Raw genomic sequence first — 26,184 nt, 5'->3', positions numbered from 1 at the left:
CATCTGACCTATTTTAGATATGTACGTTAGAGTAAGCTGACTTGCATCCTAGAAATGCCTATTTCTCTCCATTGACTGTAACAGGACCAGAGGGTGTCTAGTTCAGCTGTAAATGTCTACATTGTAAAAGTCTACATTTAGTCGGCTGAATGCCACCCATGTGATTTTAACATGAGTCACTTCGTATCCTCTATTCCATTTGGTCTGAGGTATTGTGATAGTGAATGGAGCATAGCGCATTACAGAAAGTACTTCTCTTTACACAGATTAAAATGGTAAGGAATACCTGACTGAATGTCAGACAATAAAAGACAATAAAATTTAGGCTAATCTTATTCAGGAGATTATGAGTCCCTCCCAGTCATAAACTGAGCATCTTTCAAGAGGGAGTAGCTAAGCCAGCAGTATGATGATTTTTAAACTAATTTATTTATTGGCATTTCAAATTTATTTTAGAGGATCTTGTGATGCCATAATAGTAAAATAAATATATTTATTGCTGGAATAATACTTTCTGGAAATTAGTGTTTGTTTACTATATCAACATAAAATGTGACTATTGCAAAGCAGAAAAAGAGACCAAAGACAAGATCAAAAGCTCAAGTGATGTATAATATAAAAGCTGCACTGCCAGGTACACAGTAAAAAAACCAGCCTTCACATCCCTATACAGGGGATGTGTTTTGATGTAAAATATGTCGAGAACTAGGCTAGCGAAAGAATCAGACAGAAAAGATATTGCACAGAAGTGTTCTGTTACATTGTCAAGAGTTTAAAAATGATACTTGATTTAAGGCTTCAGAGCTATTTTCTCAAAAGACAATTTGTGACTAGACAGTTACGTACTGCCATGGCTGATATGAAAGTTATAACCTAGGCTTCCCTTACTAGGAATGCCAAGTTAGGCTCCTAAGCAGGCTAGCAGGCTAAGCAAAATGCCTACTAGTGACAGCTAGACAGAAATGTCAGTGACAAAACTGTGTTTTAAATATTGCCTTTCTTAGGATTTTAGATATTCCAAGCTGCCAGGAGACACTGCCAGAAATTCACAGGGGTCAAGCTCCCTTCAGGAATTAGATGCTTGAAGCCAAAATGGAAGGAGAGGATCCTGTTCTTTGAAGAGTGGATAGAGTGAAGGAGCTGCCAGTGCTATCAGCTGTCCCATCTTCCATCACTGCAATCATTAGAGTGCAGAGCAAGGAAGTAGGAGGTCTGAGTTCAATTTTTTCCTTTGCTTGATGGAATTTAACTTACTTGTCAGGCACTAAATTTATAGCAGCTTAGAAAAGAATCTAGGGATGAAGATAGAGCTTTCAGTTCATCCTGTTGATGCTTTTCTACTTTGTACAGGCTAGTTAAATATTGAGAGAAAGTAACACAGATAAAATACGTCTCCCCACAAACACACTTCAAATTATTATTTATTCATATATTTATTATTATTTGTTTATATATTTTATATTTTATTTATATTTGCACAGCGTGTTACCTATTATGTTAAATATTATTATTGTTCTAATATTAAACATTATATATTTAATTAATTTAAAATTCTTTAATTTATATATTTGCTTATGGGGAAACTTGAGTTCTAAACCTATACCTGCAAACACTTCACTGTTAATTTTTTTTTTTTAAAGTAGAGTTGGAATTGGCCTCCCTTTTCCTAGATCACTTGATTATATAGACTATCACTATAGTGATTAGAGAGCTCTTTCTTGTGCCTATGAATATTTTGTAATTCCATGCAAAGTGAAATTATTTCAGAAAGAGAGATTAGAGCATCATTTTATTTTGGAACACTCAGTGTCTTAGATGCTAGGTACCAAAGGCTGAAAAAGTAGTTAAAAACACTTCTTGCACATCCTGGACAATTCTAATCACAAAAAGATACCACTGTCAACTTGGTTTTGTGTGAAGCTTGATCAATCGGATAAAGGTACTCTGAGGGTGCTTATAAGATCACATCCTTCAGGTAGAAAAAAGAATGAACTTTGTAAACCTTCACAGATGTCAAAGCATGCTTTGGCCGTGTTGGAAGCTGATCTCAAGGAACATGAGGAACCTTTGGAAGCTGTCAGAAACTTGGCAGACAAAGGATTAAATAAAACACATATTTACTGTGAGCCATGGCATATTACAGAAACTACAGACATTTTTGACAGCTGTATACAACATGGTGAAATGGCTCAGAATCAATGGAAATTGGATATTGATTTCAACAAGACCAATGTCTTATCTGGTATATAAATAAATAAGCAACAAATTCTTCATACACAGCAGATGAAATTGTCTGCAAACACCAAAGACATATTTCATGTGCATGATTAGAGTTCACATTTTTCTGTTAGAAAAGATTGGCTAAGACCATTATAAATCTCTTAGAAGTCTAAATTTATGGTCCTCTTGTATTTCAAGATTCTTGAAAAGCTGTTCCATGAAGATTAAAAGTCTACAGACACTGGCCAGTTTATCTGAGGGACTTCTACTAAGCAGCTCTGTTTTCAAAAACAGGAGCTTAAAGTCAAGGTTGACCTATTACATCTTTTGGCTAAATATCTCGCACGTTAAGAGAGTTTGCCTTCTCTGGGAGGTTTTCCATTATGGAACTGAGCCAGGAAGCAACTCCAAGATTCTGGGAAAAGGTTAACAGTAAGTATTAGAGCTACAGTTGTAATTTCTTTAGTGAAACTGTTCATTCCAATTCACTAAATGTTCACGCACCTGTTTATTGTGCATATACTCACTGTGAATAAAATTATTGATTCACACTGTAAAAAATTAAGTGTGTATCTAAGCCTTTTCAGGGGACAAAGAAAACAGAGTGAAGCTGGTTAAAGAGTGAGGTGTGCCCTCTTCCACGACACATGAATATGAGTTTTAATCACATGTATTACAGCTTAGAATGAGGGAAAGGCTTTACCTCAGAAACTGATAGGAAAAAGAGGAAAACTTTGGTGAAAAATTACATCAATTAAGTCTTTTTGAAGTTATCCTTTAGTCTTGAACTAGGTGAATGCCCAAAAGGGCTTCTGTAGTCTGCTTTCTTAAGATATACCTTATTCTCTAAGTCTTTTGGACCTTCTGTGGATGAAATTGCTTTTAAATTACAAACAGACTATTGCCCTAAAGGCTTATGTTTGGATTCATTGAAGCATTTTAAATGAGAAAACCTCTGGATAAATTTACTGGCTCTACTAGGTTTTCAGGGAAGTCAGTGAATAGCAATTCATGCTCCATGTAGCTTTCTGAAAACAGTTGAAGGTAATTAATCATCATTTTCCCTATGAGTTGAGAATTCAGAAGAGTTCAAGAAACCTGCCCCAAAGAAATCAAATACTTCAGAAGACTCAGAAATTTTCAGAAAACCTTTCACATGGAACACAAGAGAATTAAAAGCAATGCATTCAACATCACAAGAAATATAATATGTATACATTCAACAAAAGGAAAGGACTTTTCAAACAAAAGGATTCTAAGATGTTCAGAATAGTGACCGATGACATGCTGTTAGAAATAACTTTACCCAGCTTCAGAGATTAAATTGAGATGCAGCAAGTTTGCAAAGATCCCATTGCATGTGCAGGTGGGAACCTCAGTATAAGGAATACCCTTTTTTTATCCTCTGATCCCTAATATGAAGTTGCATTAATACATAAACAGCAAGTATATATATCTAATTTTACCGTTGTATCTCTAGCAGCTGCAATCCAATTTTATTTTAATTTTCATCACTTTAAGATTATATGAAGTAGCCGGATCTCATAGCCTATGGCTGGTTTTAGCCATCTTAAGGAAAAAAACTTACTGCTTCTATAGCTTCTCTCCTGAATTTTTGTATTTTGTTTTATCATTTTCAGTTTGGGGTGTACTAACCTAGCACTTTTCAGATAAGCAAGAGAATGCTGCACTACTTCCTCCTTTGCCTGATCTCCCCTAACCCCCATCCTTTTGCAGTACAGTCCATAAGGGTCATTATTTTTCCCTTCCTTTTCTGGCAAGAGCATATCATTTTATCCTTTTACAAACTGAAGGAAAGTAACACAATTTCTGAGAGGAATACTGCCAATAAGTCTGCTCTGTCTCACAATTTTTTAACGCTTTACTAAAAGAATTATTAGCGCATACGGCAATTATCATGTGTGTTTGGATGTTTCCCAACTACATGCTCACTACATTCCCCTCTCTCACTAAAATAAATCAAAAAGCCTTGCTTACTGATACATGATCCCTGGTGTTCACATTTTCCCTAGATGAAGTTAGCCTCTTCCAGCTTGAGTTCTTAAAATTATAATTCTTTCATTTCCTCAACTATCTTTGCTCTCTTCAAAGTGCTCAGACAGAGTTTACATTCAAGGGATAATCCTTCATCTCCTCCAGTGCTGGAACCCACTCACCTGCATGCTGGCATGCTAACTGCTACGAGAGTCGACCTCTTCCTCAGCTCCAGGGTTCCTTTGCATATTTTGAAGGAGAGCTTTCTGCAAACTAGCGTAGTTACCAGCTATTTGCCCTCAAATTAGATGGCTGAAGTGACAGAGGTGAGATAGCTCATCACCAACAATGGTAGGAGCCAATAAGCTTTCCTGGTATACCTACACTGGCTCATACCAAACAGATTTCTCATTTCCTTAGTAATAAGAGTGGAAGCAAGCCTAGGAGGGCAAACCATACAGTTTTGTTGCTCCTTGGTGCTGTAAATCCCAACAGGTGACAAGAAATATGGTCTAAAGTCCAGCGCTAGTGCTCACAGGTCTGGCTGGAGGATTCTGATGCACATGGCTGGAGTCAAGGTGGGTCAGCTGCCTTAGTGGAGGGGATGGAAACCTTTGGATCTAGGGAACCAACGCTCTGACTTCTTTATCTGGTATGATCCTTAAAGTGGATCCAGGAGAAAGGCAGTGCTCCTTACAGAGAACTTTTAATTGGGTGTGGAATACATTCAGTTTTATTTCTGCATGTGTGCACACACCTTTTTACCATTTTACACTACTCTGGAACATCAGAAAGAGCTTTAAATCTGAGTTCCCTATCATGTTTAAATGTGCCATATAACCATTTTATCTAACATATTGATTTTTTGTGTATTTGATATATGAATATTTGCAATCAATACATAATTAAGTTGTGGCTTGCTGTTTCAATCCATGCCTTCAAGCCAAATACATCCATCTGTTATCTAGACTTCTCTTCAAAAACCTGCTATATTTATTTCCTTTGACTTCACTTTGCTGTTTCCCCTAACATCCTCATATTTTTCTAAAGTCATTTTTATTGCTGTGATTAGGGAGGAACCTTTTACCATATCCAAAAATAGTCCATTAGCACCACCTATGATCTTCTGTTATTTCAGCTATGCAATAATAATTTTTTTGATTTTCAGTCAGCTATTGTTGCGAGAAATGTTTGTGCTCAGCCCCAAGTTTTAGAAATGCCCTAACACTGACATTTTTGAGCAGGAGATACAAGGCTATTGCCTCTTTTGTTGTAACATTTTTTTTTATCAATCTTTGTTCTATGGCACAAATGCAAGAAGTAGCATTAAGAAAGCTACCTTAGGCAAGTATGTTTTTGTCCAGAAATAAACAATAACAGATGAGTACAAAAATTGTTCTATAAGCCATTTAACAATTGATTATAACAGCAGCATTAGGTTTCAAAATTAGATATGTAGACATTAATGAGAATACTTTAAAGTACACCAAATTGAAGATACAGGGGAATCAGTCAGAGGACAAACCAGACAGAGACAAGCCTACAGGGCAGAGCCAGAAAAAAAAAAAAAAGGTTCTTCAGGATGTGGAACAATTACATGGGAAAAAAAGATCTCTTCTGGGAAAGAGAAAGGAAAGATCTTAAAGCAGTAGTCAAGTAGGAACTCATACAGAAATGCTATCATACCTTTTGTCCCTAAGGGAGTAAACCTAGACCTTGATTCATACTAGATACTTTCTAGGCCTTGAAAAGAAGACAAGACCACACTTTCAACAAGGCAAGATGACTTGCCTGAGTAAATATATGAAATCCTAGGCATCTTCACAGAGATGAGGAAGAGCAAGTACAGCTGAAAGCACAGTTGACTACTTGCCATCATCTACTGTAACACCCCATTTTTGTAACGATAGAGACATACAAATAGAGATTAGAAATAAACTGTTTTCACACACATGCCTAGCATCTCTACTTGAACAGAAGCTCAAAGGTGTAAGATGCTAACACTGAATCTTCTGTAATTTGATTCCTTGACCTTGAGAGCAGGTAACTGAAGACAAGAGGCCAGCATTAAAATATAGGAAAGCTGTAGCAGGTATTGTTTAATTCAAGCTAAATGAAGGCTGCAGTGCCTGTCTCTGTAAATCTATTTGAGCATATCTGCATCAGATTAGAAAATAAACAACATTCTATCATTTTCTAATCTGCTGTTTACTGTTGTGGAGATAGAGTTTATGAGATGCATTTTTTTTTTTTTTTAAATAGTCTGACAGGGTGACTTACCTTCTAAAGAAGCTCTTTATTCTTGCTTCTTTTTAGGTACCTGGGGAAAAAAGCTGTCTGGGAACTGTCATGATAAACAAAATATATGCTTCTGAGCTGTTGCTTAGAAAGCTCTAAGAGCACCTAATTAAAAGTTCTATTTGCTGTTTCCTGCAGGCTCTGGATCTACCTTGTGTGGTTTCCAAATCTTTCTCTGCAATGAGGACGAGAAGCTGTCTTCCTTTAGCGTGCCTCTGGCAGCACCCATAAACAGAAACAGCCACATGTATGTCTAAAGAATGCTTTGGGCGTTACGGAGAATGCCCTGGTTGATGTCCTGAGTCCAAGGAAACTTCAAGGCACTTTATGGTACCTTTCAGATCACCTCGTCAGGTGGACTGCATGATTTGAGACTGCCAGCACATATTCCATGTCACGTCCATGGTACATGCTTTTGCCCACATAGCATACCTCTGCCAAAACACGGTGGCACAGGCACATATTGGGACCAATTCTGTTCTCCCACCATCAACAGGAGAGTGGCTTCCCACTGTATAGAGAACTTGACAGCATTTGAACTAATAGTCTGCTTATCCCATGTCTCCCCATGCTGAGAGCCAAAAACCATACAAGGGGCTTGTAATGTTAGTAGAGCAACACCCATACTTATCCTTTGGCTTGCTTGGGGAAAATACTCTCTTCCTCACCACACCTGAGAGCCTTCTCTTACACCATCAGCCCAGCACTGAATCTCATTTTGCTTGGTAACCTAAATCTGCCTAGCAACAATTTTATCGCAGCCTTAAATAATGCTAGCCAAGTACAGTGTCCCTCAACAGCCAACCAAGCATGTAGGTACATGCTGCCTTTTTGTCCCTTGATACCTATCACAAACATCTGCTGCCATGACTGGCTTGAGTCACAACAGTGGCATACTATAAAGTGCAAAGTTATTGGACCTGCACTGGTCTTCCTTTTCTCCCAGCTATTCTCACCCAAGAGCAGCCTAGCTTTCCCAGGGAAAAGTTCACATAGGCTGTGCACTTCCCTGGCAAGACTGGGAACTTTGCTATTTCATTGCTGAGTAGATTTCTCCATGACAGAAGCATGGCATGAGTCTTCTTTCAAGGAGCTGTTCAAGGCAGAAGGGAGAAGGCTTGGTATCAGCTTCATGCTAAGAATATCTCTCTGCCCATTCCACAAACATCCCCGCATGTCAGCTGGGCCATTGATGCCAGGTCTGACAGGGATGCTCGTAATAGAATAAGATTACCAGAAGAAGATACTTACTATCATCTGGAGGTTTATTTGCTCTGGGGACTTTGCACTCTGAGGTGCTTTGCAGTAATGTCCTCAGGGTATTTCCAGCAGACTTGGGGAAAGTGGAATCTTCTCAGTACACCAGATAAAATCACCTCCTAGAGTTCATGTTAGTCACATAACCCAAAGCAACCTTCCCCCATGACCACTTAGATTTTTCATTGTTTGATTCTTCGTTGTTCATTGACCTGCTAAGCTAAAGACAAAAAGAGGTTTCTATCCATGTCTCTGTGTCTGATGTTTTCCAAGTGCTGCTGGGGAATGGAAAGTGATGCTCCGGAGAAATGTCTTCGGGTTTGAATGAAATTTTTGGCGCTGTATCCCACTTCCCAGAATTTGGTTGCATTTTGTAATGCCTGAGAAGGACTGACTGAAGCTGTTCACTGATTCCACAGCATATATTCATATGCCTAGAAGAAAGTCCATGCACATTTGCCTCTGAAAATAGCTCCCCATACATCCTGTCTTACAATCAGTTAGGAGTCTGAATGCTGAAAACACCTGCTAGGTGAGACTGGGTGCTACGAACAAGTCTACAGGCAGTCAGAAGGATTTAGATGTGTTGGTTTCTGTGGAGAGTCTGTCTTAGGAGGTGGCATATCCAATGTCCTAGTTCTCTGCAGGTAAGTTGCCTGAACACTTGAGCACGACGAGTACCCCTAGTCCTGATTTGGGGCTACACTAACAGGGCTCTGCCCTGCTTAAAGATCCTGTGCTGCTTCAGGATAGGTCAGCCTGGTGGTGGGGAACTTAATGTGGGGACCTTCAGCGGAGGGATCTCTTGGCAGTGTCGGTCCTTATTTCACGTTGTCTCTATTTCAGGGTTTGGCAGTCTAAGCTCCACTGCAAATGAGTGGTTTCAAAGCATTTTGGGGAGCTAAGAAGTAGTCATCTCTGTCTGGTTCTTTTAGTGATTTCTAGCTGATTTTGTGACCGGGGGGCTATTGTTTTCTGAGGCCTGGCTGCAAGAGCTTTTTCTTTACAAGGAGCTATTATGAGTGAAGAAAGCAAAGGCATTGTGTCCTGGACAGTAATAATGGTCCAAGTCTTCTTCCCAATTATCTCCAGAAGGAAAGAGAAGTATCTGTTTCTGTGTGCTTTGCTTTTTAAAGGACTGACTTGCCAGAGTGGCTACTAATATGAAGTGGCTGCATCTCTATGTGGAGGAAGAAAATACCTGCTGAGTAACTGAGCGCTTCCTGAGTACATCTACCACAATCTCTCATTTTAGCAGGGGTCATTTACGGAGAGACCACGCACCAGAAACTGAATGAAGTAATGCTGCTTTCTGGGTGTGCCACAGTGATAGCATGTTCCAACAGACTAATACCGGTTGCTGACAAAAGGCAGTAGCAAGCCCACAATTTTGATTTAACACATGCTGGATACGTTCAGTTCTCAAAATCAGTTTCTTTTTTAATAGTATTTTTTTAACTTGAGTTATAATGAACCTGTTGTAATCATAACTGCACTGGTTTGCAAAGAGAAAAGACATTTATCTGAGAGGCTGCAGTGGGCTGAGCCCTGCATAATACAGAAGGAAAAACTTTCCCTTCATGATCTGAAGTGAATCCATGGTACCTGCTAGATATAAAATACGTAAGCGCAGCATAACATCAGAACTGGGGCAGGGTGCTTTGTTTTGTTTTGTTTTGTTTTTTGCTTTCTCTAATATACAAAACCATTTACGTACCCAAGCAAAACACAGATATCCAGAACATAACATGCTTCCTAACAATCTCACCTAAACTTTCCTTTCTGATCTCTATCTTTTCCCAAGGATTTATGGTACTTTATATCCAGTGCATATTCTTTAAAGCTCAATCTACTATAGAAGCATTATTTTCTCTCCTGCTATATTCATATCCAGATTTTTCTAAGGATTGCTCAGCCCTGCTTGGGGATGGTTTTAAATCTATTATCTAGCAGGAAATAACAGCTAGAAATAAAAAAGTAACATTAATTCATCATCCTTGTCAATAGACACAATGCTGAGGTTTTGAAGTTACGACATGCTTATGTCTTTGCAAGCTCTATGAAGAAATGCTTTAGGGTTCAGATTTAGTAGTACATGTTTTTTGCCCTCTGACTTCACACTCCAAATAGTACCTGAGGTACTACTTCCCTTGTAGGAAAGTAAGAAACATGGCCAGCCTGCTTTTAAACTCAAACATTTCTGATATTTTTCTCTACAATATATGTTGTCTTGTTTCATTGTTAAAAGAATTCCCAGTCTGCCTGACTTGCCTGTCTGAATATTTACTCAAACAAAGCGCACAAAAGGATGGAGCGCATCCATCTATGTTCCTGAGAGCAGCTGCTGAGGAAGCACTGATTAGCAATAATTTTGCTGAGATTATGCCTCAGAGTGGGCCCAGACAGGGTTTTTAAGAATTACTTTTGGGAGTCTGCTATCAAAAGTGCTCTGCATTGCGCTTTAATGGTACCTTTAATCTGTCCAGTTTGCCTCTATGATTTTATATGAAAATACTAAAATAATCACAGATTCCTCCCGAAAGGTAAAGGCCTTGTAGCAGTACTGTGTATTTTTTTTTATGCTACTGCAGCTATGTGGTAAATCTTTTTTTTTTCTTCAGGAGAAAATAATTAATAGCCATAGATGATACTCTTACGAGAAACTGAAATATTAAATGCAATTGTAAATAAAAAGTAGAATTTCATTACTGCTAAAGACTAAACATGCATTACCAGAGATATAAGTACAGGACTGTTTCAATGCTTGTTTCACTTTTATATCGTTTTGTTGAAAATTGCTAATGGTTTCCCCTTAGCGAAGTTTGCAAACTTTATTAAAATAACTGATAGAATTGTCATCATCAAAACTTGAAGAAGGAGCAGTCAAACTGCTGCTGTGTTAGAGAATTAGCTGTAAACAATGAAGGCAATCAGCAAAGTATGGGAGCAGGTGGCACACCGGACTTAAACAGTATTTACTCAGGAGCGCACATGAGTGCGAGCGTGGGAGTGAGGAGCCTGGGAGTGAGGCAGCTGAGCAGCAAACAGGGAGTCGAAGGGGCAAGCCCTTGAATACACACCTCAGTGAAGTGGCATGCTAGGGGGAAAGAGCCTAGTAATCTTTTTTCTACAGTGCTTAAGGAAGAGGGAGTTGACATATTTACTTTTTTGTGTAAATGAATATGATTACACTAACTGTCCCTCAAATAGAACAGTTCTGCAAGATCTGAAATTTCGACTCACTTTTCAGGCCAAATGGCAACAATGCAAAAAAGAAAAAAAAGTGTTTTTGCCTTCTTGTCTTGTATAGTCGAGTGTAAAAGACTGAAGGTTAATATCACAGCTGCGTCTGGGAGTCCAGCCCTTAAGGAGAAACAGGAAGCCTTAACCGAGCCTCTCATACAAAAGATTACATTTGTGCTTAGTAGCTGTCGTCTTGAAAACAGTCTTTTAACTCAAGAAAATCAGGACTATTTATTGAGCTAGCAGCATATAAGTATTTTAATCTTCGATGAAAAATCAGTGGTACCAATCAGTAGTAGGCACAAGCCAGATTTTTTCCTTCACCTATCATGTGTCTTGTCTTACTTCAGCCTCTATTAGCTCCCTTTCTCAGCTAGGCAAGCAAACCAAAATTGATGAAATGTTCTGTAAGCCACAGATCAAAGAAAAGACATAATCCTCATCTACGAGGTCTAATGAGAAGGAGCAGTTAAAAGAGCTTTTCCAAGATGGCTGTGTAGTTTTGAGGCATACTAGATGTAGAACTTCCAGATTTGCCTCTTTCTGTATGGTAACAGTGCTTCCTCCAAAATAAATTGTCTTTTCAACTTCTGGCCTTTAAACTGCTTTTGTATGAATGAATGTAGAGCAAGACAACTGCTAGACAAGACCAAAGGAGGCACAGCTGTCTCCGTGATCTCTGCTATCACTGTGCTTTGAGCATACCTACAGGATCCAGAGATGGGTGCACAGTGGAGCCAGAGAAGGGAGATGCACCTTTTTTCTTCCAGAGGTTGCAGAGTAGCTTACACTAAGGGGGCGTACACTCTTTTCCCCCCTTGCACAGTTGCATAAGCTTAAGGCTTCTGTTGTATATAAAGGGCTTTTACCTACCATATAGGTTAAAAGGGCCATGCAGACCACATCCGTTCCAATGTTGCACATATTGCATTATATAGTCACATTCATGAATTTAGCTCTTAAAGCTTAGAATAATACAATTTCTTTTGCTACATTAATTTATTGTATAGCTATTCCATAATCTTGCTCTCTGGGTTTAGAACCTTTTTATTTCCTGGCTAAATTTTTTCTGGTCAGTTTGAACGCCTTTGGTTTTATTCCAGTGTCTTCCTTTACCTTACATATCTTTTCCTTGAAGTATTTTTGAACAGCAGTATATACCCTCCTTTCAGCCCTTGTTTTGTTAGATGGAACAAACCACAGTCTCTTAACCTTCTCTTTTGCAGTCCTTCTTCACATCTGTTTTAGTTTGACTATCGCTTTCACTTATAGCAGTGACCAATTATATTCAACTGCTGCTGCGTGCACCACGGCCAGTAGAATCAGTATCTTCATAGCACTACCTGAATTAACATTGGCAGGAAATATCCCAAAAGCGATGCATCACACTTGAAGTTCATGGTTGCCTGTGTCTGACATACGTACCACTCTTTCCTCTGTTATTCCAGGACTGTGGAGGGCAGAACAGAAGGAAAAGGAAACAAGCTCAGAGAAGAAATAGGGAAGTGGCACACCGCTTTCTTCACTGAGGAAGGGAAACAGAACTGGAATCATTGCCTTAGTTCATCTGCTCAGGTGGTTCAGGTTTTGTGGGCAATAAAGCCTGGAATCCTAAAACTCTTAACGCTTAAAGTTTTATTTATTTTTTTGATAATGAAACATCCTTCACTTATAAAGACCTCCTTCTGCATAGATAATTAGAAAGTAACAGATGACCTACAGCCTTTTTCTCCTTCTGGCATTGCATAAAGGCAAGGGAGATTATTTTATGTGTATACTTTTGCATTTGATGGTATGGACTCTTTATTCCTGCTCCTCAAAATCAGAGTGAGAAGCATTAGAGTGAGGGCATTATGTTTTGCAAAGATTTGACACTTACTTTCTGAACTAAAGCATGAACTTCATTTTTTTTTTTTCCCAGGATGTAGACCTGGCACATTCAAATGTGAACAGTCATCAGGGCAGACAAATCTTTTTCTGTTCTCTGATTTAATGAGTAACCTGGAATGGTTATCTATTATCTTCTTGTAATTTTTCTTCTAGGTTGAAAATTCCCATTAATCTCTCATTTTTCAGATTCATCCACATTATCCTATCCATGGAATTCTCTGCAGTGCATTGATAAACCTGCTTATTTGGGTAGCTGTCATTTTGCTGACTCTGAGTTTTAATCTGTTGACTGGATAACTATACGTCATTCCCAGGGGTGCTTCTTCAAAGCAGGAGTCCTTTAACTTGAGCTTCTGCATTAGGTTGTTCCTTTCTCTATTGCCAGTTTTGCATTTTAAGAGGCTTTTTTTTTTTCACTCTAGCCTATCTTTTCTCAAATTCATACTGTACTGAAATCCTACTGTTGAAAATATTCATGATTCCTCCTAGATTTATGTGCAATGTGAATTACATTCTTCAGTCCATCCAAGCGATTAGTTAAAATATGATAGTGTTTGACCCAGAACTAGTCCATCTGTTCTCTATCCATAAACCCCCTTCATTTAAAATTCTTGTTCCTTATTTAGTGAATTCTGAGTCCTCTGCAGTTCTCCCTATTTCATCTTCTTCTCATGTCCATATAAGAAGACCATGTAGGATTCCACATCAAACATCTCAGTAACCTTCCTGCAAATAGTTTTACTCTATAAGCAGTGTTGTGGGAACACACAGCTCAGAGCCCTTGCAAACTGCTAACTGTCTTCTTGAAGTTACTAAAAAACTAATTACAGCTTGAGCGATAAATCTATCGCACCTTCATATTTTTCAAGTGGTTTAGAGGGGAGAGAAAATTCCTCATTAGTGCCTGATAGACAGTGCAGCACTTGCGTTACTGAGGATCAAAGAGTTTAGTTTGAAAGACTTAAATACGTGCATCTTGGGAATGCATACATACACTGGCCTAAAACAGTCTGAATTAATTACTCTGTAGCTCAACTCAATCTTACGTGCACTTCTAAAAAACACTACTAAGAAACAAAATAATAGTTACAGTAATGAATAGAGAAAAAAAGTGTTAATGAAGCAAAGATGACTTCCAACAAAAAATTATACTCCAGCTCTTGCCTCAATTGAAATAAATTCCTCCTCCCCCTCCCCAAGATACCAATACGCAAAAAAAAGCAATACATTTAAATTGAACCAGAACCTTTTTGTAGAATTAAACGGTATTAAAACACAGCCTATTCTTCTTTACACATAGCCTTGACCTCATCGATTTAAGAGCTTTGATTTTTTTGTCTGCTCTAGTCACATGAGTGAACCAGTATTTCACATGAGATTTAAGTAGTGTTATATATACCTTTAAATGCATCTGCTCCATCTCAAATATTTATACTTTTGTAATTCATAACTAGGCTTCCCATACTGCACACCAAAGATAAAAATCAAGCTTCGCAGAGGTCCATGAACTTGAAGCCCATGCACTTCTGATGTCCTGGTTTGTGGGTTGAAGCACATTGGAACTTTGCACAGAGAAAGGGACCAGCTCCAAGCACCATTCTGCCTTCACTCCTGTGAGATGATTAAACACATTCATATGTATCCACTTGGAAAGGCCACCTCAAATAACATGGTGATAAGGTATACGTTTTAGCAAGTATTTTGCAATTTTGTAAATATGGGATCTCAAAAGTCAAATAGCTCCACTCATCAGTCTAGAATACACTTAACGAAGTCTTCTGAAAGGCTGATCAGATAAACCAAGGCTCTATACAAAATGAATGGTATCTTTAACAGAGCTGCAACTGAAACTTTGTAGGTAGCTAGCAAAGAACTACATATAACCTGATACTTAGAAAAAAGCTAATTTGAGATATTGCAATCTCATTTGGAACACTGTTAGATTTCCCATTTTACATCCTTTAGTCAGCTCCCAGTATAATATTAAATTTATCTATGAGAAGACAACTCAGAGAACTTTCAAATGAATAAAAATTCCCGCATTATGGTAAACAGAAATAATATGTAATAAAAGGTATTTCCTATTAAAGGAACAAGTTCAAGTATATGCACTTATACCAGTATCTGAACATTAGGTAGCGTACAGGTTTTATTTGTATTGATATTAAATTGAAATCATACCAATCTGTTCATTACAGACAAGTGTTTCCTTAAATAACTGCTTATCTCAAAAAGCTATGACTGGAATGCTATGAATTCATATTACTGTCTTTGATATCCTTATGGATGATGCAATTACTTTGTCCTTTGCCAAGGGAGGAAGAAATGTATGTTATCATAGGAGAATATCCTGCATTGTCTATTCTGCTGAAGGATGCTGGCAGCACAGCTTAACACAAGGTGCCTTTTCCACCTCCCTGATCAGAATAATGTTGACACTTCTATTTTACATGGTTAAACTCTCTCAAACCAAGTGAAAAAGCTTAGATTTCTTGTTAGTCTTCTACTTGGTTTTTAGTAATTGAGATTGAAGATAGAATAGGGGAGCTGTATAAAGTACAGCTGCACCAAGAAAATAAAACTTTCATTTTCAATATTTTTATTGCCCAATTGGAGGAGCTATTTTTGGTGTTTGAAGTTCAAAAAAAAAAGAGAGAGAGAGAGCGAGAGCACGCGCGAGAGAACAGACTACATACACATTCTTTCACTTCTTATCTTTAAATCACTGTAGCATTCTAACATCCCTGCCACTCTGTGATGTTTCTCCTCTTTTTCCTTCCTCACATACTGAATGACAAAGGCCTTTTTAGCCCTTATACATCTATAATTTGCTTGCATTGGGGACAATTAAAAAAATTTGCAGGCTACAGCTTATATACTAATGACTTAGCTTCAGCAACAAAAACAAGAGAACTGAGGGTGCATGCAGAGCAGTTTGTACATTTGAGTAAAAGGACAAAGGTGAAAATTACTTCTCAGGTTAAAAAAAAAGAACAACTCAAATCAAATGTTTTCTTCTACAGTCACAGAATATTATGTAACAGCTCCTGAAATAATGCAGGATCTCAGCTGTCTTCTACCAAGCCATGCTTTTAAAGACAGTCTAATAACACTTTCAGTGATTTAAGACGACAAGTACAGAGGGTAGCTATCAAAGGAAATGTTATTTTTTTTAGTAAATAATGCAATGGCAGATGATGCCTCCTGAAAGGTAAAGTGACAAAATAGCTTTTGCTTTTGGATGCATTGGTGTTTGGTGAAACTGGACATTTTAAGCACTGTATAGAATATACATTTCTTCATATACCGTAGCTGTGTACTAAAGAGGGAAAATCTCACCTAGAAACCATCAAGCAATCTTATTGATGGGTATATGCCAACATGCGATAGCAGTTGTGCATAACTCACATTTCATTGCAGTCATACTGTTTCTAGGAACTGACTTGTACGTTCCTGTTACTGAAAATATTTTCATTGATGCACTACATTGCTACAGCTCACCACACCACCTTTCTTGACATAAGCAAGAAGTAAGTTGCAAAGCAATGAATAGTAAGAGTGTAGTAAGCTCTGAAGAAAGCTCCCAAACACCAATGTAATTTCAAGAGAATGCAAACATAAAACTTAAAAAGATAAATGGAAATGCATGATTTATTATTTAGCGCATCAACTAGTAAATTTTCCTTGACTAAAGATACCTCAAGTTTGGCATCCAAAAGTGAAGCTTCTATAACGAGCTTCTCACTCATATGACAAGTGAACAATTTCAAGATTTTATTTCCTTTATGCTGTGACAGAAAAAGCCACTCAAATGAGGTTTGGGGGCTTGGGATTATTTTCAAATAATGATCTAAAGTTATTCCTACAAAAACAATGATCAGTAAGTTCTAAAATCATCAGTTAATTGTGACTAATGTCAGTTGTAGTCATCCACACACCTTACTGAATACCGCTTATGTAGCAAAAAAAAAAGAAAAAAAAGTGAATTTTAATGCTTTCAACTGTAAAAGTGCAATTAACAGAGGCAAAGTTTTTGTAATAATGTTTTAAATTGACTGGCAATACAAGAGCATAACAGGTATACTGCCTACAATAAAGTTAATGCAGATTTTATTTTTTGTTAATCTTCAATAAGTTTGGTAGTTGATAAATAAAGTTTTACTGTCAACATGATTATGGTACATACATCCAAAACTGTGTAGCACAATTGTTGTCATAGTTTTTAGTTTTAGTGATTTTTAACAAACTTAAATAGTACAACAATAAGATCCCTAAAGTTCAAAAAATAATTAACACCATAAAACCTTGTATCAAGTAAATGTGCATAAAGTTGCTGTCCTGAACTGCTTTCTCCAGAATTCTTTAGATAACTATCCAAAGAGGTTATTCACCATAATAAGCATTCTTCCTTTACAGTACTTTTCCGGAACAAGATTTACATTTACAATCTTTCATGCATCACATATTCACAATTTGGAAAGAAATGGAAGGCCTTCATACATGTCAGCCTTTAATCTTATCCAGTCACTAAATCTCTGCAAAGTTGTTTTTTCTTGTGTTAAAATTTTTGCAGCTTTTCTCAGTTTTTCTTCATTTCGTTCTAAATAACGAATTCCATCGGTCTGTAACTGATTAAGTTTCTCTTTACGGCTTTCATCCAGAGGTATGTCCTCATTCATAAGAGGGTTAAATCTGAAATAAGTATCTGGAGGTAACAGCGCATCCAGCATGGTGTGAACTTCTGTATTTAAAACAAATGTAGGAAACTGTTATATTTAAATGAGAGACACAAATATTCTTACAATCTCTGAACAATAAGTGATCTGGAATGACACCATAAGTGTAAATATGTGCTGCTCTGCTGAGTAAACGTTTTTCCATGCCATCAGCTTATAAAAAAAAAAAAAAAAAAAACTCTCTCTCGTGAGGTTTGCAAATGATCCTGTAGCTGTTTTCTTTGGAAAAGCTTCATCTTTTATTCTAAGACAACTTTACTGCTACGACAATTAAGAAGGCTTTGCAGCTATCCAGAAACGTTTAGTTAAACGTACATTCCAGTCTCTGCAAATAAGACCACATTCTAAAGAGTAGTAATGTAACTTACTAAATGTATTCCCATTTAGGACACCCATGATTTGTTATGCTGAATATTAACAGGAGCAGGTATTACGAAACTGATAGCAGTATATTCTTCTCTAACACCAAAGACTGCACTGAAAAAGATGCGGTTTTAAAGGTTCCTTTTATTGGTAACTAATTCTTTTTTATTACTACATATTTTTTGTTTTGAATTTAATATTTATTCAGTTTGAATTTTCCATGGTAAATTCTAAAAGTTCAGTAAACTAGTACAGCAATAAACTGGCTATGTAATGTATTTATATATTATTCTCTTCACTTTCTATACCTTCTCTTCTATAACCTATTTTCTCTCTGCTTTTCTCTTCGTTGGCTCTTTACTTAAATAAACATCTATTTCCATAACTTCTTTCACCTTTCTATTCCATTTCCTTCTTCTTTGCATTCTTACCACTCTTTTTCATTCTTTTAAACATCTATTTAATATAAGAATTTTAGAGTGAAAAATGTCATGAATGAGACAAGTCCAGTAGCTTTGTCCTGAAATCTTCTTTGCCTAGTCTCTCCTCCTGTAAATTACTCAGGTGTGTCTTTGTTCTCATCTCACCACCTCCCTTCTTTCTTGTTTTATTTAATACACTCCCCTTTTCCTTCATAACATAACTTCTCATTTCCCCAAGGCTATTGTATTAAGCCCCTTTTTCTATTTCCTCTCCCCTGGTCTCCTCAATGACCTTTCCTTCAGTTTCTCCTTTTCCCTACAAACCTTTTCCCAATTTTTCTGCTGCACTGAAACTTATTCTTTTTCTTGATAGACTTGCCACAATTGTGTAAAAAACACCTAAGGCCCAAAATCTAGCTTCTCCTGACTAAACAACAACCAGTTGACAGAGATCATGCAGACTTTTACACCAGGGGATCTAGACTGTAAGAATACTTCTTGATCAACATTAATCAGTTCACTATGAACCTCAGTTTTTTTGTTGTTTTGTTTTTTTTTGTTTTTAAAAACCCACAAAATCAGTTGCCTTTTTTAAGAAGAAGGAAACATTTGTATGTCATTACTTCCTCAGTGTATATAAACAAAACAGCTAGTGACAGAGTTACAGGATACTCCCATTCTAGGATCAGAGTTTAATTTTGAAAATACATGCTTTGCTCCTGCTGACATAAGCGGAAACGATAAGCATTTTCAGACACAATCTAGCCCAAAGGAAACTGCATATTTAAAACACATATGAAAAAGAATATACTTATAGTACTCCTTCAGAAGCTGCTGAGAACTAACCAACGTTCTATATTAGCTGTTATATCTTTCTATTTATTAAAAAAACCCAAATTTCAGAAAATATGATTTTTCTATTGAAATGAATTTCTGAGTATGCTTTTATTCTGAAGCACAAGAAAAAAAGATATCCCCTTCTATAAACAATGCTGGATTACTACTCATTCTGATTGTTAAGGTATCTTTTATCTTTAGTATCCCTATCTCATGAACCTTATGTTAACAGTTGGAAGTTCATCAATTAAAAGAGCGTAACAATATAATCAAGATGTAGATTCATAAAAATAAACTAAGAAATGCCTTCATATTATTATCTGCAGAAAGCCTGTAATACTGATATCGAAACACCAACTATACATAATTAGGTAAGAAGGAACATTCTTGGAATATAGTAAAATGCATAAAATAACAGTTTGGTGAAAATAGCTTACTGAGAATAACCACTGAAACTCCACTTTTGTCTACATTTAATTTTCATCTGAATGAAGTCTGAGATCTTGCTATGGGTAATATGGCTTAAATAGAAGTTTCAAAGGTGTAGGCAGAGAGGAGATGGGGAAAATGTTGCAGACTACTCTGAACTGAAACTAAGGAGTACACACAATTAAAAACACTCAAATAAAAATATATCTTGAGACACTAACCTTCTGTATCAGTTGCACTGCTGATAACATTTGTGAGTTTGGCTTTTAAACTGGTGTACGTGACATGTGTCTTCCCTTCACTTTCGTATCGGCCAGTGCCCAGTGATACTAGACACTGCAATGGAACATTTGGCCAAAGACACTTGCATTCATGAACTGCCAACGCAGAAGGATTATTTAGAAGCAGACCTCCATCCTGCAAAAATAAAAATAAATATATGCATTAATACTATATATAATACATGGTCATAAAATAAACTGTGATTATAATCTACACTGGCATAGCACTAATATGTCAAATCAATTAAATAAAACAGGTGATAACTTCTATCTTTTGTACAACTGTTTTGTTTGGGCTATGCAGCAGCTGGGTAGCTGGGCTTCCTGGGCTCACAGACACTGTGAGAGCGCCTCTACTGTCTAGGACCAGTTCTGCTCGTGTGAAGCAGGGTACAGGAGAGCTAGGCTGACACAGCAGTATCCACTGGAATGTCTGAGGCAGTTATGACTTCATCTTCTGAACATCTTTTAGGTAACATAGGCATGAATACAGAAAAAAATTTAAATGACCAAAGATTCTGCATCTCAAAATGTTTTATTACTACTATTACAAGGATATATCCTCGTAACAAAACCCCAGAATTTATCATTCACTGTAGGTTCTTAAAATAAAATATGAGAAAGGCTAGGCTTGGCCAGAGCTGCTGTATAATAAACATAGTTGTTATATAGGATGCTATCGCCCAGATTTAAGACTTGGAGAATATCACAACTCAGCCCAGGACTAAAAGCGCAACAAAGGTTACTTTTACAAATCTGGATGTGAGGAGGGAGAAGATCTTTTGCTGGTGAAATGTCAAATATATCGGTGACTATGCTGGGATAAAATACTTTTGGATCAATAAGAATCAATATAGCTGACAAGAAGTCTCAGGAGCATTCAGAGTAGGAGATGTTGATCCAGCAATCCTTTAAAATTATGTTCAGCACCTCCTGGAAATACATATTATCTTCATCCTGATAAAAAACAGATTATTTTGGATTTGGAATTCAACAGGGTTTTCTATATTGGGAAATCCTAAAAAAAAGCAGTTATAAAAGCAAAATTTAACATGAAAACATTTAAGTTCAACAAGTGGTGACAGATTTGGCTGTTACAAAGTTTAAAAATTGAATGTTATGGCTTGGAGAATTATTTTATTTTTGTATTTGCTATTCCTACATTTTCTTATGCATCTAGAGTATCAAAATAATAAGTTTCTATTCACTATGCAAAATTGAGTTACCCAAGAAGATAGATTGATTTGTCATTAATCATGACAATCTTTTAAATCAATTTTTAAAAATTATTGTAAAATACAGACACTGCTGTTTTTCCACATTTTTACAGCCGTACCAGACAATTGCTGGCATGATGATTTTTCTTGGGCGGGAAAAAGGTCCTAGAATTGCAGCAAGATTAAAATTAACCAAGGATTTGAGACCACTTCAGGAGCCTATCCTGATGGCAAGGCAGACTACTGAATTAAAGTAGGCTGAAAATTGATTTCCAGTGCTACTTAGACCGTCTCATTTTTCTGTCTGTGCCTGTTCTGTATTTGCCAGTGATTGTGTAGACTTAGTGAGCGGCTTAGGGGTACAATACTGTTTTCCCCCAATTAAATAGGGCTTAAATTGGAAAAGGAATAGTCTGACATATTGGCAAACTCCCCTGCCCCTCACAAAACCTAAAAGTACCATAATCAGAAAAGGAAGTTACTACTCTTAAGAACAGTGGTTTTCCTCAAAGTAAACAACACAAAACTACCACCATGTTTTTTTTTTTTTTTTTTGCCCATGTGCTAAGCTAAGAAATCTTCTTCTTATTTCAGGAATGAACTCATATGCTCTCCTGGTGTGGGGGCTAAACACCGGCAGTACACGTTGTCTGCAGAACAGAACACTTAATCAGCACATCTCTGCTACTTTGGTACATAAAAAAAGATAAGGAACCCATACTGCCTTGCAATGTGCTCTCTCTGCTTTAAAAGAGCTCAAGTTTGTCTGTCTCCCAGGTGTCTAAGAAGGCCATCTTTGAAAGACAGCACAGTAGGATATACGTTGTGCATATAAGTAGGTAAACTGCACAAACGTGCAGAGGCTTTGGTTTGTAAGGTTTTTGATGTTAAGAATAATAAATAATCACAGCAGAGAATGAGGGTTTGTATCTGTTCAAAATCTCTATAAAGAAAATATGTTAAAAATGGAAAAGAAACAGAATATGGACTATAATAAACGTTCTACGAAAGCTCCCTATACTAAAACCAGACCATCACATCACAAGAATAATAAAAAACCAACCTACTCAGGAATAGCTTGGAATAAGTAGTCTTTTGGCATTGTTGCACATTTAACAAACTCCTTTTAACTACAGCTGTGATAAATAAATAAGTAAAAACAGGATTACTGAGCTTAGGGTTTTTTTTTTTTTTTTTTTTTTTAAGCTTTCATTTCAATCTACAAAAGCTCTTTGAACTCGTTCTGGACTACTGTCCACTTTGCTCAAAACACCACTAAAATGAATGGCCTTTTTCTGTGCCTATTATCCTTGCTTATGTTTAAATTCGATTCTACAAAGAAAACTAAACACAAGGATGTTTTTGTCCTTCATATAATTCCCCATGGATCGTAATGTAAAATCCTAATACTTATCTTTGGGGTGCTTTTTTCCTTGAAACCCTACATTAAGCTAATGCTTACCAAATAATTTTTACTGATCTGGTCAATGTAATTTAATTAAACACAATTTCTTCACCATAAAAAAGATTGGCGTTATCAAAAGATAGGGTGTATTTCGTATTAGAATACGGCTGTATTTGTTATACTGACAAGTAAAAGACCAAAGCAAGGTAAACTACATATACCCACATATACCAAATGCATATTGGAATGATTAGTCTTGTACAAAAACTTCCATATTTAAATATACTCCAACTTGAGTTTATTGAAATTACAGTAAATAGCCATTCCTAATGATTTTTATATTAGACACCTTTTACAGAACTTCTAGCATTTATATAGATACATCTCTTTCTTGGAAAGTCAGCAGAAAGATTCAATGAGGAAAGGAATTGATTCTTTCCCTGCAAGTAGATTACAGTTGATAATGACTTCATCCCTATGAATATTGTTTCCAGTCAGCTTACTCTGTCAAAGTATGATACCTGCTTTCTCTTACAACGATCACTACCGAAAGAGTGAATGATGTTACTAGTTCAACTGGAACCAGAAAATCTTCCAGGGATACTATTCTGTGGCTCTTAAAGATACAATCAAGAAAATACTGCAATATATCTAAACCACATTTTGCAGCAGCACAAACCTTAGAGCTGACTACTTCAAAGAATGAAGTTACACAAGTTTTAAAATTATGTTTCATTTAAAACAATGACCTCACGTAGGTGTGAATTGTAGGAAAAGTGTATACAATACAGAATTTTCCAATTCTAAGATTAAGAAAATAATAACTAACCTTACTGATTGAAAATACTTGTTTCCTTCCTCCATTTTCATAAAACTTGATAAAAAGTCCTTCCCGAGAAGTATATTAAACTAGCAATACAAAAATATGAAAGAGAGATCTAAATATTCTAAGAAAAAATAATTTTAAGGAATCATGACACATCTTTCATCATGTTTGTCCTTGAGATGCTAGAATACAATTCAAAGTGATTCACTAGGCAGTTTTGTCATGTTTGTGAACATAAGACATACAGGAATCACTGGAATCTTCACTGATCCTTGCTTTGGAGTTCTTAAGTATGCAGGCAGCTTGTTCTGGAGATGTGCTAAAAATCTGGTAACTTTTTTCTGGGTTTGTTGACATTATTCCATATTTATGTCACAAAATAGTATAAATAGTATAATAGTATAAATTATATCTTAATAATTATGATTATTATGATTATTCTGTTGCAGGCCTTCAGCTTTTAAAAGATGTTTGTAAAAATGCATTAATGAAAAATATAGTATAATCAGAAGATTGAATGACTGCTAATTGTATGGAATGTCACTTGATTATCAGAATAGTTTCCTTCCTTTTCCATACTACTTTCCAGAGCTTTCTTGCCACTTTAAAGTTTCATACAGCTACAGACTTGGAGGCAAACAAGGTCAATTTATCTAATCTATGGGTACCAGGGATGTCTGCTGGCCAAAATCTGAATTCTTGTTTATCTCTGCTTCCAGAAGGAAGTAATTCAATTTACGACTCCATTCAATTTCAAATGTTCTGTTTTCTTGGTCTCATCTCTCGTCTTTGATCACCTTACTTTTCAATTTTAATTTTTTTTTTTTTTTAAAGTGTTTCAGTTACTAGGATGGTAAGATTAGGATCTTCTCAGCATGCTTCTGCAGGAGGGGAGAATGACAAACAAGAACAGCAAACTAGAAGAAAAAAGTGCCACCCAAGCTAATAATGTATTGATTCAGGACATGAACTTCAACACATTCACAACTGTGGAATTAACAGAGAAATACAGTAAACTGCATCGCAGTGATGTGCTATGGGGAAAAATGTGGCAATCACTAAAAGAATAAGGAAACTAAGTATACAAGTGACAAGCTGCACTGAAAAGTCTATGAACTGACTGTGGGGAAGCTCTATATATCTGGCTTCCCATGAAGAACTGCATTTGTACAATAATACATTTTAGAAAGTTTGTAAATACAGCGATTAACAAGTGCTAGTATCAGCAAGATGTGCAAAATGCATTGACATAACGCAGCCTTCAAGGTATATCCATGTATTGTTGCATCCCTTCTGCCCATTATCTGTTTTATTCAATATATTTTCAGAATGTAATTTAGAGTAGAAAAGCATAGATGTCATGGACCCATACTAGCATAGCATACTTTTGCTCCCCTAAAGCTTTCATATATGTTAAAAAAAAAAAAACAAAAAACAAAAAAACACATCACTACAAAGGAAAAAGTGTCTTTGCTTTATAATACATAACATGGTATAAAAATTACCTTGTTCCTTACCAGTTCCTTTTTGATAGACTAAAATATATTAAAACACTTTGTTTCCCCTTTTATTTGCATTATTTGATATACTGCTACGATATGGTATTGTGTTTGTGTGTGCGCATGCATGTGCGCACACAGAGGAAGAGAGATAACTTGAACAGCATAGTAGATATACTACTACATTATCAATGTATGCTTGTAGCAGTGAATGCCAATAGCATATTGGGCTAGAGAACACAGCCAGCAGGTCAGAGGAAGTGATTATTACCCTCTACCCAATATTCATGAGGTCATATTGGGAATATTGCATCCAGTTTTGGATGCCCAGTTACAAGATACTGAAAAACTGGAACGAGTACAGTAAAGAACCACTAAGATAGTCGAGGGCTAAAGCATGTGACATATAAGGAGAGACTCAGGGAACTAGATTTGTTTAGCCTGGAGAGAGAAGGCTAAAGTTGAATCTAATCATAGTCTTCCACTACAGAGAACACACAGCCAGACTCTCAGTGCAGAGCAAGAGCCATGGAGTAAAGGACCTCCATTCTTGGAGATTTTCAAAACTCAGCTGCAGGCACCTGAACTAACTTTTAAGTTTATCCTGCTTTGAAGAGGAGGTTGGACCAAATGAACTCCAGAAGTCCCTGACTACTTCACATTTCCTATGATTCTATGCTATTTCAAGTATTACATGAATCATTGTTATAGATGCATGTTATTTTGGCTGTAATATGAACCTACATTTTAAAAGTCAGTCTTATTAGAAACAGAAATTTGTCAGTGCAAGTCAGAAGACTTCTAAGAAATGCAAATATGCACCACCCATTTGTACTCATATCTTGGAATCTGGAACTGAGAGGGTGGCTTTGACTAACAGGAACTCTTCAAATGCTGAAGGAATTACAGGAACTCTTCAAGTGCTGACCAGTATCCCCAGAAATGCGCAATTGTCCTGAGTTCTGACTATGTACTGGGCAAGTGGCCAGAGCAGATAAGTGGCTCATTCCCTTTGTCCTCCCATTCTTAGCTTGTCTTTCCTTGCCTACATATCACCATCAATTCTCATTCAGTTAATTCTATAGCTGCAAGTCACCTTTTTCACTTCCCAAACATACATGAGTCACCCCCAAAAAACCTTTTGTGTTTGTCTATGCTGCTATGGTCAGTGCACTGGCAACAACTATACACTTCCTAATATTCTGAACTTTGCAAAACCACTCTACACTTCAGTCAACTTAATTTGCTGGCAGTACACTGAACAAA

General features: G+C 36.7%; 1 protein-coding gene across 3 annotated transcripts in view; it reads right to left on the bottom strand.

Annotated features, from left to right (window-relative positions):
- Positions 1–16,872: 16,872 nt before the first annotated feature.
- PNPLA8 (patatin like phospholipase domain containing 8) overlaps positions 16,873–26,184 on the bottom strand; it is a 40,480-nt gene continuing 31,168 nt past the window's right edge. For all 3 annotated transcript variants that reach the window (XM_068933217.1, XM_068933223.1, XM_009689212.2), the window contains exons 9-10: positions 19,912–20,107; positions 16,873–17,644 (exon numbers count right to left, since the gene is read on the bottom strand). In XM_068933217.1, coding sequence (XP_068789318.1) covers positions 17,370–17,644; positions 19,912–20,107 — 471 coding nt within the window. In that variant the 3' untranslated portion in view covers positions 16,873–17,369. The remainder of the gene's footprint in view (positions 17,645–19,911; positions 20,108–26,184) is intronic.

This window comes from Struthio camelus, chromosome 1 (genome assembly GCF_040807025.1).
Source record: "Struthio camelus isolate bStrCam1 chromosome 1, bStrCam1.hap1, whole genome shotgun sequence".
NCBI lineage: Eukaryota > Metazoa > Chordata > Aves > Struthioniformes > Struthionidae > Struthio > Struthio camelus.
The sequence above is the reverse complement of the archived record's forward strand: the minus strand, read 5'-3'. Positions and strand labels throughout refer to the sequence as shown.